At 47.2% G+C, this 20,150-nt stretch overlaps 1 protein-coding gene across 7 annotated transcripts in view; it reads left to right on the top strand.

Moving 5' to 3' along the window:
• CRTC3 (CREB regulated transcription coactivator 3) overlaps positions 1-18,781 on the top strand; it is a 126,524-nt gene extending 107,743 nt beyond the window's left edge. For 6 of the 7 annotated variants that reach the window (XM_082448692.1, XM_082448689.1, XM_082448694.1 and 3 more), the window contains 7 exons: positions 351-400; positions 5,835-6,052; positions 8,719-9,017; positions 12,939-13,139; positions 13,227-13,307; positions 14,735-14,837; positions 15,291-18,781. In XM_082448692.1, coding sequence (XP_082304818.1) covers positions 351-400; positions 5,835-6,052; positions 8,719-9,017; positions 12,939-13,139; positions 13,227-13,307; positions 14,735-14,837; positions 15,291-15,499 — 1,161 coding nt within the window. In that variant the 3' untranslated portion in view covers positions 15,500-18,781. The remainder of the gene's footprint in view (positions 1-350; positions 401-5,834; positions 6,053-8,718; positions 9,018-12,938; positions 13,140-13,226; positions 13,308-14,734; positions 14,838-15,290) is intronic. The other variant, XM_082448691.1, reaches the window with a different exon arrangement.
• The last annotated feature ends 1,369 nt before the right edge of the window (positions 18,782-20,150 follow it).

The raw sequence follows: 20,150 nt of genomic DNA, 5'->3' as shown, positions 1-20,150 counted from the left end.
TCACCCTGTTTTATTTTTCTTTTTTCTTCTTTTCCTCCCAGGCCAACTGGAAAATGAATGTTTATTTAAAAGCTCTGTATGAAAAATATTGGCCTTTTATAAGAAAATAATATTCATCTAGAAGATAAATTAAGAAAGCATCAAATTAAGAAAATTTGTTAATATTATGCCTCCGTTATGCCTGGAAAAGTCTAGTCAAAGCTTAAATGGCTGTTTTGTGGGGATGCTGTTTATATGTGCTGACTCTCACTTGCACTGACTAGAGTCCCAAGATACCGGCAAAGACACTTTTTAAAAACTTGAATTTGGCTTGACAATGAGTAAACCCAGCTTTCTGTGTCTCTCCCCAGATCCAGTCCCTGTCAGGGCGCCCTCGATCCTGTGATGTCAGAGGTGGCAGGTAAGTAATGTTCTTTCAGTTCTTGGCTCGGAGGCCATCCTGAAGGTTTTCCCAAAAGGAAAGTGTTACTGCTTCATCAGAGAACTCTTGAGAAATTTCACTTGTTATACATAAGTTGAAAGTCAACTGAATTTTCACAAAAACAACAGCTCCCTTTTGGTACTCATATTTCATTTAAAGTAATTATGTTACATAATTGCAATAACAAATAAAACCGCCATAAATATATTAGAGAATAACACAGCTGACTCTCAGTAAACACACAACTCCACGGGTAGAAGCAGAAGCGTGCCCACATTGAGAGGGGCCCACCAGCCTCGCACCTTTGGCAGCTGTGGGCCCCTGGCAACTTGCTGACACAGAAGTTAACTAAGAGAGTTTGTACGAATGTACTGAATGCCACAGAACCGTACACTTAAAAGGGATAAATTTTATGTTATCTATGTTTACCACAATTTTTTTAAACTAATGGAAGATGCATAAATAGGAAAATTTGCAATATAAAAAGAATTTCTATGGAACAATTAATTAACGTATTTAGGAGTATACAACTTTACTCCCTGAAAGATTTGAGACAGCTTTCAAAAATATGTGTAGTACTAAAAGATTAAGACGTTCTTGAGGAAATTGGGACCAAGGAAGAACACGGAGACGACAGTTAAGGAAACCCACACGTTGAAAGACACCGTGAAGACGCGAAGAAAGAGCCCATCATTGCCATCACTTGAGTGACACAGACGCTGGATGACTCTCGCGCGGGTCTTCCGCAGAGAGGACCGAGCCCTTGGGATGCACAACGGTGTCCCAAGAGCACCGGGGGAGCCACCTGGGGCTGTTGACCACAGCATCCCTCAGGGCTGCCCCGTGGGCTTGGAACCAAAACCCGCTCAGAAGCAGCAACTCTTTCCGGGGCCAAGATCATGTGGTTTGAAATCAGGACCCTTGCCTGATCTAGCTGAGTGCAAGCACGCATTTCAGAGGGTCTGCAGAGGAACTAAATCTACATCAGGCCATCCTATTTATCATTCCCCCCAGTAAAGCCTTCTCTGGGTATCTAACTGCAGTGAGTTCAGGGCACTCCATACTCAGTAGCTGGAGTGCAGGCATTCTTTTTGGCTAATTAAATATGAATGCATGTAATTAACAGCCTGCTGAGCCGAGATGATCGGAAATTCAAAAAGCCAGCCAGGACGCATGCCTGGAGAGAAGACCAGCACCCCTAGAGATGTAGGATGTCCCCACAGATAGGGCTGAGATTCTTCTCAAGAGCTCATTTTGGCTCAATCCTCAGACAAATGAGTGATGGAGGCCCAGAAGGCCTACATTTCAGAAGGGGGCTACAGTACTTTAAACCCCTTGTCCCCACCCCCGAGAATCTTGAAGGAGCTGTTTCTTAGATAAGGAAAGTTGCTTTCTTGTTCTTATGTTAGAGATAGAATTCTATTCAGTGACTCCTATTCATTCAGGTATTGATTGACCCCCTAATTCTAGGCACTGGGGTAGAGCAGTGAACAAAACAGATCAAGTCTCTGCTTTCAAGGAGCTAATGCTCTAGTGGAGCAAAATAGGCAAAAACAGTTAAGCAAATAAATATATGTCATGTGTTGGTAAATGCAGTGAAGAAAAGCACAGTAAGGGGAGAGGCAATGATGGGTGTCTGGGAGAGCCTTTCTGATAAGATGATATGTCACCAGAACCTGGATGAAGGGGAGGGAAGGGCAGAGGGAACAGCAAGACCCTGAGTGCAAAGACCCTGAGGCGGGAGCATGCCTGCAGAGTATGGAGGCTGGTGTAGCCTGACTCAGAGTAAGGTCAGAATCATCAGAGGGTTTTGAACCAGGGAGAGCATAATCTGCCTTGTATCAGATCCAAGAGATGACTCCAGCAGGTCGCAACTATATTTGGAAAGTTATAACTTGTATTCCTCTCAACTGGAGAGAAATTGCTTTGAATGTCACTGACGACCTGGGTCTTGTTTGTCACAGTTACCTTCTCCATCCTTGCTCTGTGCCACCAGATGCTGTTCAGCCTTCCCCCCGCCTCCGCCTGCCTTCATTCCGACCTAAGCACCCATGGAGCTTTCTTCTCTCAGTCAGAGAGCCCATCTGCCCTCATAGCAAGCAGCTCTGGGTTCTCAAGTTTTATTTCCTAGTCCTTGGCCTTAACACTTTAACCAGCCATCCGAGAGACAAAGTATCACATTCAGTTTTTCTACAACCAAAATCATCCTTCTTCCTCATCCATCAAATCGGACACCTTTCCTGCTTCCCCATTTCTTTCAAGCCTCCACAGTTATCCCAGTCCTACTTTTACTAAGAAAAGAGAGACCATCAGGAATGAATGCTCAGCTTCCCTCCCGCCCCTACTTCCCCCCTCGCCATCCTTTTTTTGTTTCTAGTCTTAGGGACACAGGTGTCCCTCTGTTCAAGACTGATAGCCTCACCCATGTCCTTGACCCTTCCTGAGGCCTCTCTCTCCTGCTTATCCTTCCCTCTTCTATGTTTTCAGCCTTTCCCTCTCTACAAGGTTTTCTCTCTGCGTTTAAATATACTTAAGGATTCTGCACTAAAAAGTCCTTCCGTGACCCTGCATTCCCTTTTAGTTACTTCCTTCTCATTTCCAGAATTCTCAGCCACACTTTCTGAAAGAGTATTGACTCTCGAGGCCCCCTCACTGCTTGTCTGTTCCACAGCCCACTGTGGCCGGGCTTCCACCCCCAGTGTTCCGATGGAGCTGTCCTCAGGACACATCCCATGACATGTCCTCCCGTATTACAGAAACTCAGTGTCTAAAACAGAATTCGTTGTCTGACCCCACCACCTACCCTCATGCCCAGTCTACTGGTGTGCCTCTGTGTTCCCTGTCCTGGTAGGGGTGGTTCCACCAGTCCCCATGGCAGAAAATCGGGAGTCATTCTTGAGTGCTTCCTTAAATATCTCCAGAACCCCTCCCTGTCTCTCCACCTCCATGCTCTCATTATGTCTTGTTTGACTTCTCAGCAGCAGCATAACTCACCTCTCTGCCTCCAGGCTCTGCTCCTCACACCCTGTCCTCCCTCCCCCAAGTCTGTCCTAAGAATGATTATGTCTTTTCCCTGCTCTCAACCTTCCACTGGCTTCTCGTCAGCAACGCGTCAGTTTAAGCCTCATGTGCTTTCTGCCTCCTCCTCCAGGCCCATCTCCCATCATATCCACCCCTCCTAAACTTGACCTTCCTGTGGCAGCTAAGTTCCTAGGGCATACAATATAGTCACATGCCTGTGCTGGGAACTCTACCTGAAATGATTTTCCTGTTTAGAGCATCTGAATTCTCGAGCCTTCCAACTCAGTTCAGACGTCCTCCAGGAAGCCCCCTCCAGCCTGCTGGTCATTCCCTCCATACCTTATACCATCAGGTTCTGTCACTGTACAGTAAGTCCCCTACACACGAACCTTCAAGTTGCAAACTCTCAAAGATGTCAACGTGCGTTCACATGTCCAGTCACGTAAGTTAGTTTACGTATCTGGTGTACATGGTCACGTGTGTGCATCCTCTACAAGTGGTTGTGCTTTTGTGTTCTTTACTGTACAGTACTGTATAGAGTAGAGTACTACAGTGTCTTTATTTCAAGCCCAGCATGTCCGGAAGCAAGCGTAAAAGCAGTGGTATATAGCCAGTTGTGGTAGTTGGGTATCTAGGCTAACTTTGTTGGACTTACAAACAAATTGGACTTATGAATGCGCTCTCAGGACAGAACTCGTTCGTATGTAGGGGACTTACTGCACTACTGAATGGTATTATGTTGCAAGTTGTTTTCTTTATGGCTCTTTCTCCCTGCTCTGTCCGAGTCTCTTGAGGCCCTAATGCCAGTGGCTGGCACCTGGGAGGCGCTCTGCTGGTGTGTGCTGTATTGAGTCCGGTGTCCTCAATCGAATTCATTATCTCTCCCCGCCGTCCCATTCCTGGCTAACGGCACTTCCTCCAACCATTCTCCTCCTCTTCAGCCTCTCTGTTCTCTTCCTAGATCAGACCTGAACCACACAGGTGCTTCTGACTGGTTCCCCGCGCCTCTCTTTCTGCCCTCTTAAGCCATCCTCCACGCTGCAACCACAGTGGCATTTCTAAAATGTGATTCTGATGCTCCAGCTTAATCCTGGGCTCCCTGTCTCCTGCCGTCCCTGACCCAGACTCTTCAGAGCAGCATGTCATCGTGCCCTTGTTTTCTCCCTTACCTGCCTCCCCCACCTCATCTCCTGTCCCCTGTTCCCCACTCTGCCCCGACGCCTGGGCCATGCTGCGCTGCTTGCAGTTCCATGTGCACAGGGTCATGTGCTTGGTCAAGGCTTCCCTTCCCCACCCATCCTCACAACCACAGCTCCTGCTTCTGCGTTCCCAGCGTCACTTGTATCAGACCTGGCCCAGCGAGCTTCCTGCCGTACTGCAATCGCTTGCCTTACCGGTCTGTCTCCGGCCTGCCCGTGAGCTCTAAGAGCAGTGCCCCCTCAGCCCGGGGCCACGCGGCCCCTCCCTGGACCCACACTTCAGAGGTCTCTGCTCCCGTGGACTAAGGAGTCCAAGGAGCCACAGGGGATGTGGAGCTTGGCCAGAGCTGGCCCCTAGTTTGGGATATCCATAAGCGTGCCCTGCAGTGCAGAACAGGGCTGAGGGGAGAGACAGTGGCGTGGACTGAGGGTCGGGGCTGCCTCTCTGCACGTTCTAGTGTGGAGCTCCAAGGAGTCGGAGAATTCTAAACTTGAATCTGGCCTTCCAGGCTATTACAAAGGTACAATTTGTCAAGACAGAAACATAGAACATAATTAATTTAAAGATTTATTGATTTATAACTTCAAAAAATTTAAACTAGATGGTGTACTAGGCCTCCGTTTGTACTCTTGCTCCAGGCCTGCACACACTCTGCTCATTCATCATCCCACCTCCAGCACTTAGCCCAGTGCCTGGGCACAGAGTGACCACCCAACAGATTCTGACAAAGGAATGGTCACATCTCTTTCTCACTTTAAAGTTTATGAAAACTGTAATTAAAAAAATATATCTTGGAAGGCATCTGGTTGATACAGAGATACTTTTTTTGGTAGGAAAGATAATTTAGCAATGTAGCAAAAGGAACTGAATAAATACAAAGCAGTGCCTCACATTTTATATAGTGCTTTATAATTTTCAAAGTACTTTTGCATCAATAATCTACTCTTATCTCGGAAAATATTCCTGTAACGTGGGCATCCTTAGTCCAACATACCAGGTAAGCAAATCGCACTTCAGAGAGGTTAAGCCAAGGATGCAAGTTTTCAGAACAAGGGAGAGGCAGAGTCTACACGAGGACTTAGATCTTTGGTACCAACTGCTTTTATTGAACAAGGAAAAGTATCATACATGTCCTATTCCCCAGAGCAGCGGAATGCATTTTAAAAAGTAATACTTATCTTTCTTTTTTCAGCGCTTTTCCACACAGTGGTCAAAACATGGGCCTCTCACCCTTTCTGGGAACCCTGAACACTGGGGGGTCATTGCCAGATCTAACCAACCTCCACTACTCAGCGCCCCTGCCCACCTCCCTGGACACCAGTGACCACCTCTTTGGTAGTATGAGTGTGGGGAACAGTGTGGGCAACCTTCCCGCTGCCATGACTCACCTGGGCATAAGAAGCTCTTCTGGTAAGTATTCCCCACTCCATAAGGACCTTGTCTGTGTCCCCTGGTGGCTTAACCATAGGTGGTCCCTGGCCAGGTGGCATGTTAGTAAATCATAGAATGAGAATGACTGCATCTGAGTTAGAGATAATAACTCACTAGCTCTTGTAGCTCTCAACCCTGCTGACATTTCACTTTGGTGGTTCTATTTCTCCTGGATTTGATGAGCTCTGGAGAGCTCTGTGAAACCACATTCTTTATTGTCTTCACCAGCCTGTGTGTCCCGGGGACTTGGAGAATAAGATTTGAGAGTCAAGGAATAAGTGTCCATTCTATTCTGTGTTAGCTGAACAATGTTTGTAGCTCTTATCAACATATGATGATCTTTAATCATGGCAAATATCTCTCTAGATCCCTCCAACTTCCCATTGGATATCAAAAGAGAATATCTTGAATTTTAGAAAATTTACAATGGATACAAGGAAAATGTTTATACTTAATACATATGTATATTAAATAGAAATCTACCACAGTTCAAAATTATTGGTTCAGATTTTCAGAAGTGCTTAAAGATGTAGCATCTAACTGTACTAAAAAGCTACCCAAAATGTGACTTGGCTGTTACTGTATGAGTTTGAGTGCCTGCAGCTCAGACCACATGTTGAAACATGACTACTTTTGCTTGAACCCTGACGGACACTCTTGTCAATGTCTAGGACAGGTATTACAGCGCCTGGCCGTAAGGGGTCTAGGAATGATGGTGTAGACCATTTCCTTTAGAAAGGATCCTCAGTGATGGTCTGTCAGTGTGGTCACCTGGAAGGTTCTCTGATGATTACAGCAATGCTGCCATTGTGCTACATAATTTTAGGTTTGAAGAATTGATTTCAGAGACCATCTTTTTTTGTTGTTTTTTTGGCTGCTTTTGGGTCTTCATTGCCGCGCGTGGGTTTTCCTCTAGTTGCGGCGAGCGGGGGCTACTCTTCTCTGCGGTGTGTGGGCTTCTCATTGCGGTGGCTTCTCTTGTGGAGCACGGGCTCTAGGCACACAGGTTTCAGTAGTTGTGGCTCACGGGCTCTAGAGCGCAGGCTCAGTAGTTGTAGCGCACGGGCTTAGCTGCTCCGTGGCATGTGGTATCTTCCCGGACCAGGGCTCGAACCCGTGTCCCCTACAATGGCAGGTGTATTCTTAACCACTGCGCCACCAGGGAAGCCCCAGAGACCATCTTTATTTTGGGGTCTTTGGGGGTCATTTTATTATATTGCTGCTTTACTTATGTGACCTTGGTGAAGTCTCTGAACAAGGACATCCAAGGTCACATGAGTAAAGCAGCATTGGCACTTAGCTCCCTTGGGTTTTGGGGAAGCTGGCATTCTCCAGTACAGCCTTTGACACTGCTTCAGCTGAAAATCCTGTGTTTAATTGCTGGCTCTTATTTTCCTCAAACAAGCATATTTTGTCCAGAATATGTCAGAACCAGTGCTTAAGTTTTTATAGTTTCTATGCGCTCCTTAAAAATGCATGGTACGCAAGGTTGCACATACATTTTTTAAGATGTGTGTGCTTTCTTTCTGAACGGGTGGGTTTTTAAAAAGTCTAAATTCATATCTTTAGCTCTAATTTTAATTCTTATCTGAGCCAGCTGCATCTCTGACCTTTCCATGGGGAGTTGAGCGGTCGAAGAGACATCGTTCCTACCTTTTAAAAATCACTTGCCAGCTAAAAATGCTTTATTTTGTCATTTCTTCATTTCCATAATTTTAATCTAATACTTAACTTTTTACCGACATGAAACAACAGCCAGTTCTGCTCACCCCAGCTGCTGGTACAGGAATAGTAGGCCGAGCTCTGAAAAATGGGGATCGCCCGCTGAGATGCACAGCAGCAGCAGCAGCAGCAGCGTTCATTTATGGAGTGAAGCCACTCTGTCAGGCCCCAGGCCAGGTGCCAAAGAGTCGGCAGGGCATAGGACAGGGTCCCTGGCCTCCTGGAGCTTGTGCCCTTGCAGCATGTGTCGTGGAAATGCCTTTCCCAAACTCTCTTTCTCTTGCTAAAATTCACACCCCTCCCCTTCAAATAAAACAAAGCACCAACAAAAGCTTCCTTTTTCCTGAATTGGATTAGACCGTGATGAACAACTTCTCGGGAGCCAGAAAAACAAAGAGAAAGGAGCCCTGGGGCAGGACACCTGCGAGAGTGTCCCATAGCTGCTGTGCTCAGGGTGTTTAAAGGGCCGGGCCCAGTGAGGCAGCTCCCCGAGAGCCACGAGTCTCAGTGACGGCAGCTGAGGGTCCTGGCTGTGCGCCTGGGACAGAGGCTTCCAGGGGCCCTGCGCGGAATTGGTTGTCCAGCCCTGGGGTCTGTTCCTTGGGTGGGAACAGAGTACACTGAACATTCGCCTCTGCTGCCCCCACCCCGCTTACCTAGTCCAGCTCTCCCAGTGTGGTTTACACAGTCTTCTTCTTGAGAAAAAGCCATTCTCATCTTGATGGCCTCGTCCCTCTCAGTCTTAGTGTACCTTTTCTTTGCCGTTGGTACCATTTTCAGTAGGAGAGTTGCCCAGAGCTCCTTCTCATACAGAATCATCATCAAATACAAGTAGTAGGAAGTCGAGTTTTCTTTAATCTTTGGAAAACAGAAGATTTGGTCTGAAATTGTGACAAGTAACTTGTGAATGTGTTGTCTTCTAGGTCTGCAGAGTTCTCGAAGCAACCCCTCCATCCAGGCCACGCTCAATAAGACAGCGCTTTCCTCTTCCCTAAACAGCCGCCCACAGGCATCTGCTCCCAACGCCTCTGCGCTTCACCCTTCGCTCCGTCTCTTCTCCCTTAGCAACCCGTCTCTTTCCACCACAAACCTGAGCGGCCCCTCTCGGCGTAGGCAGCCTCCCGTCAGCCCTCTCACGCTTTCTCCTGGCCCCGAAGCACATCAAAGTTTCAGCAGACAGCTCTCTGCAACCAGCCCACTGAAGCCGTATCCTGCCTCGCAGGTAAAAGCAAACGAACAGCGAAACAGACTGAAGCAGTTAGGAATTGGATTAGGTCCTCACACCGAGCACTGTGAGGTCTGAAATGCAGTCAGTTCTCAGTTCTGTGCGAAATCAAATGGTTCAGAATGCACTAATGATTTTCCAACAGCAGATTTGTTGTGTTGATTGCTCTTAAGCAAATGCTGAACAGTTTGCAGTACTCTGGTGAAGTTGGAGCTGGAGGAAAGGGTCAGGTGTAGAGGGTGCAATCCAGGCATGTCTGAAATAGCTAAGGAAAGACAGGTTGGGATTTTAAATTTGGTATGGAAGATCAATAATTGACTCTATGAGCACTTTGAGCCACAGAGGAAGGCCAAGGAAGACATTTAAATACCTTCCTGAAGCTTTGATACTGGGTTAGACCTCTTCCCTAATTACAACAACAGATTTCATCAACAATACTTCTATTGTTGATGAAATACTAGGTACAATAGGATCATATCTCTGTAAAAGGACCCAAATAAATCTGTTTAGAAAGAGGCACATTTTGAGGTCACAAGCCTGTTACAGAAATTTAGGGTGGGAAGGTCATATTTTGACTTGTTGACTTTGTTTCTATTCTAAGTTCTTAGGGTGGCTCTTACTACCGTCATGAATGAATATGTTTTTAACCTGTTGGTCACTCCCTAGATACATTATAGCATCACTTACTCACCACTTCACTATAAATGAGTAATGATTTAGCAAGAAAGAGTTGACAGAGCACAGCGGAAGGAGTTAGCAGGTCCAGTTTTTAGTCACTCTTTACCAATTAGTAGCTACGGGATCTTTATTATATGAGTAATCCCTTTCGGGAGAGGGTAAGAGGGTATTTCATAATTGTTTTTTTAATGGTTATTTTCATGTTATTGGATTGCCTTTAATTCTATTTTGCAAGATTATTTTATAGGATATAAAAATATTACTCCTGCTTTCTAGTTACACTTTAAGGAGAGATAAAAAGCATCCTTTTAAAGATATTTTCATTTTTTGTTTGCTTAATATTTTAAAATATTTTAAAATATTTTTTAAAAAATCAATGTTATTCGTGCACATAATTTAAAAAGTCAAATACTTCTAAAGGGCTTGTTGTGAAATTACAGTTGTCTTCCCCTCCCTCCCCGACTAGCCATATTTCTCACTGCCTGGAGATGGCTACTTTTGACCAGTTTAGCTACTCTCTTTGGTATATCAGCATTATTTCATGCTTATTTTGTTCTAGATTTTTAGTGTTAGGTACTATCTAATGACATCCTACCATGCAAGATTAGGGGTTAGTTCTCTTTCAACTCCCCCAATCCCCTCACTCCCCACTCCCCACACGTATTTCCTACTCACCCTCCTCATCTTCACAATGTGGTTTATTATAGTTTTGATTAGAGCAATACTCAGTGTTTAGTGTTTTCGTGGTTATAATAATGCAATCAGAGTTGAACCATAGTTTACTATGAAATGACAAAATGAACATCTTTTTCTCCTGGGAGTTAATAAATGTCTTACTTTTTTCTCTGTATGTATTACTTATTCAATCCCAAACTCTCAGAGTTGGGTAGATCTCCTCTCAATACAGTTAAAAATGAATCCTGTAGTAGCTTTACAAGAAAGAGTACATGTGACCTGGCGTGACTTCACCGTGTCTTCATTCTGCCCACCATTTAACTAATAATTGGCTAGGCATAGAATTCAAATTTGAAATAATTTTCTCTTGAAATTTTGAAGGTATTAATCCATTGCCTTTTAGTTTCTTGAGTTGCTATTGAGAAATCCAATGCCATTCTGATTCTTAATACTTTGAATTAAATCTCCTTTTTTTTCCCCTCAGGAGGCTTGTGGGATCTTCTTTTTGTCCCTAGTGTTCTGAAACTTCAAGATAATGTGGCTTGATATGAGTCTGGCTCTTTGGTGGGTTTCTTCAATCTGGAAACTCATTACCTTCATTTCTGGGAAATTTTCCGTAATTATTTCTTCAACGATTTCTTCTCTTCAGTTTTCTCTGTTTTCTCTTGAATGTATGAATGTTGGATGTCCTGTACTTTTCCTCTAACGTCCTTATTTTTTCTCTCCTCTTTTCTCTCTCTGTCTTTTTTCTCTTCTTTCTGGAAGAGTTTCTCACCATTATTTTCCACCCTTATGTTGAGGTTTTCATGTCTGCTCTCATGCTTTTAAATTGCCAAGAATTTTTTTCTTCTTCTTCTCTGAATGTTCCTTATTTATAGTGTCATACTTATTCCATGGACGCCATATCATCTTTGATCTCTTTGAGGTTTTTAGTGGTAATTTTTATTCCGGTTTCTTTTATTTTTATTTTTTGTAATACGAATTTTCCAAATTGCGTAGAAGTAGAGAACATAATATAATGAATCCTCTATACCCATCATCTAGCCTCAACAATCATCAACATTTTTATAATCTTGTTTTATCCATATCCCTACTTTTTTTTTTATATGTATATATTTTTTGGCTGTGCCGCACAGCACGTGGAGTCTAAGTTCCCCGACCAGGGACTGAACCCACGCCCCTTGCATTGGAAGTGCGGAGTCTTAACCACTGGACCACCAGGGAAGTCCTCCATATCCCTACTTTAAAAAAATGTATATAGAAGTACATATTACAAATAGTTTAATATGTATTTCTAACAGATAAGGACTTTTTAATAGCTCTAAATATTATAATGATAATGTTGTTTTTCATGACTACTTCTTCCTACATAGACTTCTCCAAGTTTCTTTTCTCAGTTTGTCTCCTTGGGTCTCTGACTTTCATTCACATGCTTTCCTCATGGTCTGGTGATCCTTGGCACCCTGCTCATGTTTATGAACAGGACACACACACACAAAAACTGATTGGAAGCTCTGTGTAGGTGGGTGGGCTTGTTGAGTATGGTCTTCATGGTAGAGTGATCTAGCTCAGCCATTTCCTTGGGGAACCTCTGGTGTCATAAGTTGGATTTTCTCCCAGCCTGGTCAGATCCCCAAAGGATGCTATCCCAATCTTGCTCCTGGCATGTGCCTAGATCCCAGCACTCTGAGGGCTGAGTTGGGAAAGAGAGGTGGAGGACTCAAGGTGCGATACTGGGCTTTCTCATAAGCCCTGTGTTTTCAGGAGTGCCTCGCCTTCTAGGGTCTGGTGCACCCCATCCAGAGACCCTGAGCTGTACTCTCTCCAGAGCACAGCCCTCAGTCTCCCGCCACGCAAGGGCTCTGGAGCCTAACTGCTGCCCACGAGCTCCTCCAGGTTTAGCTCCATCTTCACCCGCTGCTGCCTGCTGCCCCAGTTCCAGACCCCTTTAGGGATTCTGTGATGAAAACCAGAGTGTCTCTTGACTTTCCCCGCTGCCAGCTTAGCACTTGGCTTTCTCAGCCCTGCTCAGCCAGCTACTACTTGTCCATCTGCTTTTCGTTTTCCAAATTTTGTTGCCATTTCCTTCTTTCTCATTATCTTTGTCCTCGTGTTGTTACTTATCCTTTCATGTTGTTTATGTTTTAGTGTTGTTTATTAATGTTTATGGTTGTTTAATGTTGTTTTAGGGGTTTTAGGAGAGTTTTGGGAGACAGCAGAGCTAAATGCTTTTTTCAGTCTTCCATTTTTAACCAGAAGTTTTGGCTGTGAAAAAACAAACATGATTTTCACTGAGAAAACTGAGATGAAACTGGTTAAATTGGCTGGGTTTTGTTTTGTTTGTTTTTTAAGACAATAGAAATTGTCGGTGAATGGAAAATGTTTTGTGGGGAAGTGAGATTTGAGATATACTTTGAAGGAACAGAACTGGGCTTCTCAGAGCATAGTATAGACTATCAGGGTGAGGAAAATCTCAGGGTTTTTCCTCACTTTGACATTTCCTAATCATAAAGGACTTACTACTAGAAACTCAGAAGCGAAGTAGTTGGTGGCTTTGTTTTTCAGATGGTGTCCTCAGATCGAAGCCCGCTCTCCTTCCTGCCCACAGAAGCTCAAGCCCAAGTGTCACCCCCGCCCCCTTACCCCACGCCCCAGGACCTCCCCCAGCCTCTGCTGCAGCAGCCCCATGCCCAGGAGACCGCTGCTCAGCAGCCCCAGGCAGCCCCGTCGCTGCCCCAGTCCGACTTCCAGCTCCTCACAGCCCAGGTGAGTCCCACCGGGAACACCAGGAGGAGGGAACGCTTAGGTCGCCCCGAGTTCCAAGCTAAATGGTCCCCTCCTTCTTTCCCGAAGGGCTCATCTTTGACCAACTTCTTCCCAGATGTGAGCTTTGACCAGCAGTCCATGAGGCCAGGCCCAGCCTTTACTCAGCAGGTGAGTGGTCGCCGGGGCCTGCCTCTTCCTCGGAGCAGGAACTGCCTCAGTCAGGCCTCTTCTGTGCGTGGAACCCACACCAAACAGACTCGGTACTGCACTTCTCTGACCTCCGGTGTGCTCAGCGGCTAGGAGAGCCTGGCACCGCCCCAAGCCCTAGAGGCTGGTGCTGGCTGCCTTATTTAACTGTCAGGCCTCAGCAGAGGACCTGTTTGAACAAGTGGTAGAAGACTTGTGATGACACTCTAGCCATGGAATTGTAGAGTCACTGATGCTGAAAGGAACCGTAGCAATTCACAGATCTAGCTATCGTGTTGAGGAGACTCAGACCCAGGGAGGGGCTTTGCCTCGGCCTGAGTTGCTGTGCCCTGCACAGTGTGTGGCCTCCTGGGAGCTCGTCCTGGCTGGGGAAGGGGTCAATCCCGAAGGTACTTTCATTCAGCCTTTTCCTTTTTCTTTTTAGTTTCTCCCTAACACAGACCGTTTTTAAATATCGCTAGATTTTATAGTATTCAATAATTATGGTTTGGGCTCCAGGATATATTATGGAGAGAAGAAAGAGCACTTTCCAGAACTTAATAATAATAATAATAACAGTAAAATAAATAAAGACAGATGTTTCCTGAATAGGCCATGGGGAAGCCTCGTGGTAAGAACCAATAGTCCTTGCCTCCCCAATTTCTAAAGAAGCCATTTGAGTCTAGGTGAGTCAGTGTGTTTCTGAAAAAATGATGGAAACTCCTACTTTTGAAAGATTTTTTTAAATGGTTTAAAAATTAATTTCAGGAACGGCACCTAAAGTAGGCCCCAGAAACTGGGAACTTCATGGTGATCTGTACATATTGGAGTTTCTCTGGTACTCGAAGGTTATATAGTTAATAAATATTCATTAACAAAAAAATAAAAATAAATAAAGTAGGTCCCAGTTCTAACCCATCCTCACAGAGGCTTTCTTGCAGAGAGGGGCTTGCCTGTGGTTCCTCCCTCTGCGTGAGAGAAGGAGAAGGTTCTGCTTTCTCATTTTTCTAGAAACCAAAGAGGAAAAGAGCCCATCACTTCCTTGGTTACAGACAGGGCCTTTGAAGGGCTCCACAGGTGGTCGTTTCCAGAGGCCTTTGTGTACTCAGCCTCAGGGGAGGTGGCTGAGACCAGAGGGCCCGCAGAAACCATGGCCAGTGGTGTCTCCTGGGCTGGCATAGAGGGCCAGGCAGTGTGCAAACAGGGACAGGTGTGGCCCTCAGGGACCCCTCCTCTACCGCAGCACCCCCTGCCTGAGCAGATGTCACAGCGGCCGGGCACTCTGGGATCCTAGAGAGAAGGGGCTGTAAGAGAGCATTCACGTCTGGTTTTGCCCCGGGAGCACACTGCACTGTTCTGTTCTTGGAAATAGAGACCGTCCCTTACAACGTGACCTTTGATGCTTCCAGGTGCCCCTGGTGCAGCAAGGTCCCCGAGAACCACAGGACTCCTTTCATTTGAGGCCAAACCTGTATTCCAACTGTGGGAATTTCCCAAACACCATCCTGACAGGTGAGTGCTGCTTCTTTTATTTCACTGTGTTTCTACAGATACCACTGTAAGATAGTTTAAACAACATAACATTATATAAAGCAGAAAATGAAAGTCCTGCAGCTCAACTTTACCTTTCCAAGATGCAGGTGTCCAGCCCCAGAGACTGTGAGGCAGTGGGGAAGGGGCCTGGTGACCCAAGCCTTTTCCGAACTACTTAATTTCCCGTGATTGACAACTGTTCCAAGGGAGAAAACCTGCAAAACTGGGAGTTGTGGGACTGACTGAAAAGAACATAGATTCCAGAGCAAAACCGTAGGCCCAGGAGTGGTTGGGACACAGGTGATGACTGTCCTGGTTGGGAAGATGACAGGAACGGCGTTTTGGGGGTTGTCATCACTTGTGTCCTCTTAGTGACCTGGGCCCTCACGCCTCCTAATCCGCATTGTTTTCCCCTCCCGCTGCTCTTTCCAGAAGACTCGAGCACCAGCCTGTTCAAAGACCTCGGCAGTGCTCTGGCAGGCATGCCCGAGGTCAGCCTAAACGTGGACACTCCGTTTCCATTGGAAGAAGAGCTCCAGATCGAACCCCTGAGCCTGGACGGACTTAGCATGTTAAGTGATTCCAGCCTGGGCCTGCTCGACCCCTCTATTGAAGAGACGTTTCGAGCTGACCGACTGTGAGCAGAAGGGAACGGAACAGGAGGACTTATTTCTGAAACAGCTGAAACAGAACGGAATAGAACGGAGCCAGCTACACCCCCTGGGCTTTAGTTATCTCGGGCTTCTGACACGGAAAGAACCAATTCCTTGGCTCCCAGCTCTCAGACGAGGTCCCATCTCAGACGCCGTGGCTCATTCTAGACCACAGAGCTGGGCACCGCCCCTCAGGCCTGCGGCACAGGTCCTGTTGCTGCAGGCAGGCTGCTCTGGGGCTTCCGATGAATTGGTCATCACCACAACCGTTACATCTTTTACTGGTCATCTAATCGGTCAATGTGTAAAAATATAACGAGAGGCCTCAGTAGCCTTGTGTAGTGCTCAGAACCACTGATCTCAATCAACACTGAAGAAAGGACCCGGAGTGGGGGGCGGTTAGGGGCCACAGGCCTTCGGAAGTTGGCTCAGCATCCAGCAACGGTACCACAGCCCCACGATGCCTTCTCTGATCCGGCCGTCGTGCCTCAGCGGCGGCAGGATGTTCCAGGGCAGAGCGGAGGGCCAGGGCTCTCTCAGAGGCCTCAATTCTAACATGAAGAAGGCTTTTTACCACAAGTCCAAGAACAGACTTGAGTTAAGCAAACTGAATTCTAATTTGTTTCCCCCCCCCAGTTTGTAATCTCTTTTCTGCTGCTTCAGAACCCCTTTTCCTATGGACAAGAGGAAAAGGAAGACTATTTTATTCAGTCACTGAAAAAAAAAAAAAAAAAAATCCCCTGGTAATAGATGAGCCTGAAGAGAACGGTGCTTCTTCTTGGAGGCTGGGGAAGAGAGAAAGGGGGCTGCAGGTATCTCAGAGACACACGAAGTCCTCCAGACAAGTTCTGGACCATACAGGCCTCCCTCTCTACAGACCAGCTGGAGGGAGTGGCTGGAGGTCTGGATCAGGCCCACCCAGCAGCTGCGCAGCAGCAAAGGGAAGCTGTTTCTGTGTGGAATGGAGGTGGTTCATGTAACCCCACTAGACCGTAAGCTCCTTGAGGGCAGGGACTGTGCCTTAGTCATCATCGAACCCCTAGCACCTAACAAGTGCCTGGTGCTGGGCAGGTGCTGCAGAACCGTGCGTTGAATGCACACGTGAATGAGTGAATGAATTCACGAATGAATGAATCTGCTTTGCTGTGAGGCAGTCTAATCTTTCACTGTTCCTATTCCTTACCAAATCTTCTGAGAGCTTCAGCTTTTCTAACACTTGTGCCTGTGGTTAAGTTAAGCACGCACTTTAATATGCTTTTAACACTAGGTGACCAAATCCACGGTTAGACTGCACGCCCTGTTCTCCTCCAGAGTATGCAGGTAGGTGGAAACTGTCTTCTGAGTGCATCCAGAATGGCTCAGCAAACTGAGGCCTCCCACCTGCCGGGACCTCAGGGGTCCTGGCCACCTCAAAAGATCTTCCCTCTCAGACCCAGGTTTTGCTCTCGACTGCGTTAGGAAGAGATTCATTCTCTGAGGTTGAAGAAATAGTCTATAGTAAAATGAAGGCCTAATTTATGAAACCATCATTAGTCATCAGTTTCTTAGCACAAAACAGTATTACTATATTTCCACCACCACCTGCCCCCTCTGACTTAGTCCAGGCCAGCCCTTGACCAGAAACCTGATGGGTGGGTTTGGAAGCCGTCTGGGGAGGAGGGTGGGCAACAGGGCCGAATGCGGGCATGGGTAGACAGCACAGAGAGGACAGACACACTGAAGGAGGGATGAAGATGCCGGAGCCTTTGCCCAGACAGCTGGTGTCCTTCCAGGAGACCCCAGGGGTGTTGCTGAAGGGTCCAGTCTGCTCCCACCCAAAGAAGCAAGGCTGCATCTTGTGGGTCTGAATCTGACACGTGTGCCTGGTGGCCGGAGGGATCTGTCACAGGGTCCTGGGCTGTTAACCTCTCCAGACCTTGTCCCATTTCCTTCTGTCTTCAGGGGGATCCCTTCCCTCTAGTCTTTCCAGTAACCTCGACCGTGCACTGCTCCATCTTCACTGTGGAGCCCAAGTCTTCCCGCCTCACGTTCACCCTGAACCCCTGCTACTGAATTAGGAAGTCAAACCAGATTCCTCCCTGCCTGAGCTCTGGCTCAGGGAGAGGCAGTTGGCCTCCCCTTCGAAGCCATATTCCCAGTTAAACTTCCCGATCTCAGAGGGCAGTGAGTTTTTGTTAAAGTAAAAGGGCCTTTCATCGTACACAGCACCCCAGTGTGCCAAAAGAAGCCAGATCCTGGCTGCCTTTCCTGTGTCAGAGACCCCCAAATCTGATTTGGCCTTTCAGACAGGGAGGAGTGCTGATGTGTTAAGAGAGGTTTTTTTTGAAAAATGGAGGTTCCAGGATAATTTGCTTTTTACACAGTGCCTTACCCATGGGGATCACTAGTGTCAGGGTCCCAACTGTCTTTGCACAGCAGCGCAGTCTTACAGCTGGAGACCCCGAGACCTACAGGACGAAGTGTGCTCCCCCTGGGCATTCGCCAGGGACTCGTGGAAATGGAGGCTCCTGGGAAAAGTGACTTGTTTGGGGTAGTATAATGATGACAGTGAGGTTTAGCACTGAATTCAATTTGTCCTGAGGTCCATCCGTCCCATCTTTTCCTGTGAAAAGGTTTTGGGCATTATATAACCCACGTTGCTTACATGGTGTCAAGGACACCCATGGACAGGGGTCGCCCTGACCTTCTCACTGCTGCCTTTGCAACAAAGCAGGCGTGGTCCTCGGCATCTGAAGTGGCTGCAGACTTCAGAGTAAACTATTTTTCAATATTTAGTTTTTCACAAGAAATCGATGGTTGTACTACTCTCATTTACTAGCAGTTAAACAGCATAGCACTAAAAACCTATCTGTATTTTCTATTTTTCCCTTCTGTACGTTTGTGGTTTTCAGGACATAACAGTGTCAGGAGAAACTTTGATGATGTCAAGATCAACATGAATTCTCCATTGTCCTGTTTCATTTCTCCTAAGTCTACTGTATATTACCCGAGCTGAAATCTATATTCCAGTCCATTTGCATATTTGAAGACATTTCCAACTCCGCCTCTCATCGGCTCTTCTGATTCATGCACAGACGGTTCCGAGCGTGTGTCTTCCACTGCTTCGTGATGGAACCATCACAGCAACTAATCAGACTTCCCGCCAGTATCCTAGTTCCCAGGTCCCTTGTTAAACAATATTTAAAGATTGGAATTTGTATAAAGTAGCTTCCAAGTTTTATACTGCATCATTTTACATCTTTCGTAATTAAAAGCAGCACAATAAGGTTGTATGTGCATTTGGTGTTTTTCTTCAGCCTCGGGTGAGGTGAACTGGCGGAGAGCCCTCCTCGCTCAGCTCAGCCTGCAGTTAGAGATTTCTGGTCCGTGGCCCGCTTCTCACGTGTTCTTAATACTTGCTGTTGCACCCAGTCCTGAGAGAAGTTCAGAAGGAAGTGGAGGCACGCTGTACCTTTGAAGCCGCGTGGACCCAGGACAGAGACATCATTGTAGGGGCTCAGGATTCTGCTCCCCCTGCTGGCGCCCCTTCCAGACCCCGCGCCTGCCCTCCCCTAAAACCCCTCCCCTTCTGAGGTTCAGGCCACTGATGCTCCTCCCCCAGCTACTCTGCCTCATGTACCAGGTCTCTAGCGCTTTCTCCCGTTTCACCAAAGACTTGGACTCTGTTTTCTACCCCCAGAGCCCCTCCCCATGTCCCAGCAGGGCTCACAGCCCCGGCCTATCCAACAGCAAACAGCCTCAGCTGCCTTCAGAGACCCACTTCCCCAGCCACACGCAGGGCTTGTCATAAAGGTGACTCTTCTGAAATCCTAGAAATCCCGTCTCTGACCCTAACTTCCTGAGCCACCATTTCTACTCTGGTCCACACACACCCTGTTATTTGACCCCACCGAGGATTCTGTTCCTTGTGCCTCCTCTCAGCCTGCCTGTCCTCTCCTGTCCCTTCCTTCCCCGGCCTAGCCCACTGGGTCAGAGGCCTTCATGACGCCCTCACCAGCCCTCCTCCTGCTCTGACCCTTAAAGTTTCTCTGCCAGGAGTCCCACCAGAACCAACCACCACACACTGTCCCTTAACCCCGTCCCTCTCCTGCCATCCAGGGGCACTCCAGACCTCTCCTCTCCTCAAGGCCCTCATCAGGGCCCTGCTCTCCTCACCACCAGAAGCTCCAGGCCTTCAGGGAGCAGCTCCCTCCGCGTCCCAACGGCTCCCACCTGCTCCCCACTCCATCCTTTTTCCTGGTAAACTTGCCCAAATCTATACCCATCCTTCCCGCCTTCCCCTCTGCCTTACCTGGTTCTCATTTTTCATGTGTGATTGATCTGTGCTCCCTCCAAGGATTCCCTGCCCTCCGCCACGCCTCCTTCTCATCCTCTCCAGTGGCTCTTTCCCCTCAGCCTGTAGGTGGTCTCCTCCTTGCTAAAAACAAACAATGGAACCACACTCTCCTCCAACCACAGCCCTGCCTCCCTCCCTCCCTTCCTGGAAGAGTCGCTGATGCTCAGCTCCCTTCTCAACTCCTCTGGCCTGTCCAGTCCCTCTCCTCCTTGGCCCTCCCCTGACATTTGAGCTCTGTGGCCGCTCCCTTTCCCCCCAGGTCCTCTCTCCGGCTCCAGTAAATCCTTTTCCCCTTGTTCTCTC

The sequence above is a fragment of the Balaenoptera physalus genome (assembly GCF_965194825.1).
Source record: "Balaenoptera physalus genome assembly, chromosome: 2".
Taxonomy (NCBI): domain Eukaryota; kingdom Metazoa; phylum Chordata; class Mammalia; order Artiodactyla; family Balaenopteridae; genus Balaenoptera; species Balaenoptera physalus.
Note: the sequence above shows the minus strand (reverse complement) of the source record. Positions and strands in the feature narration are given on the sequence as shown.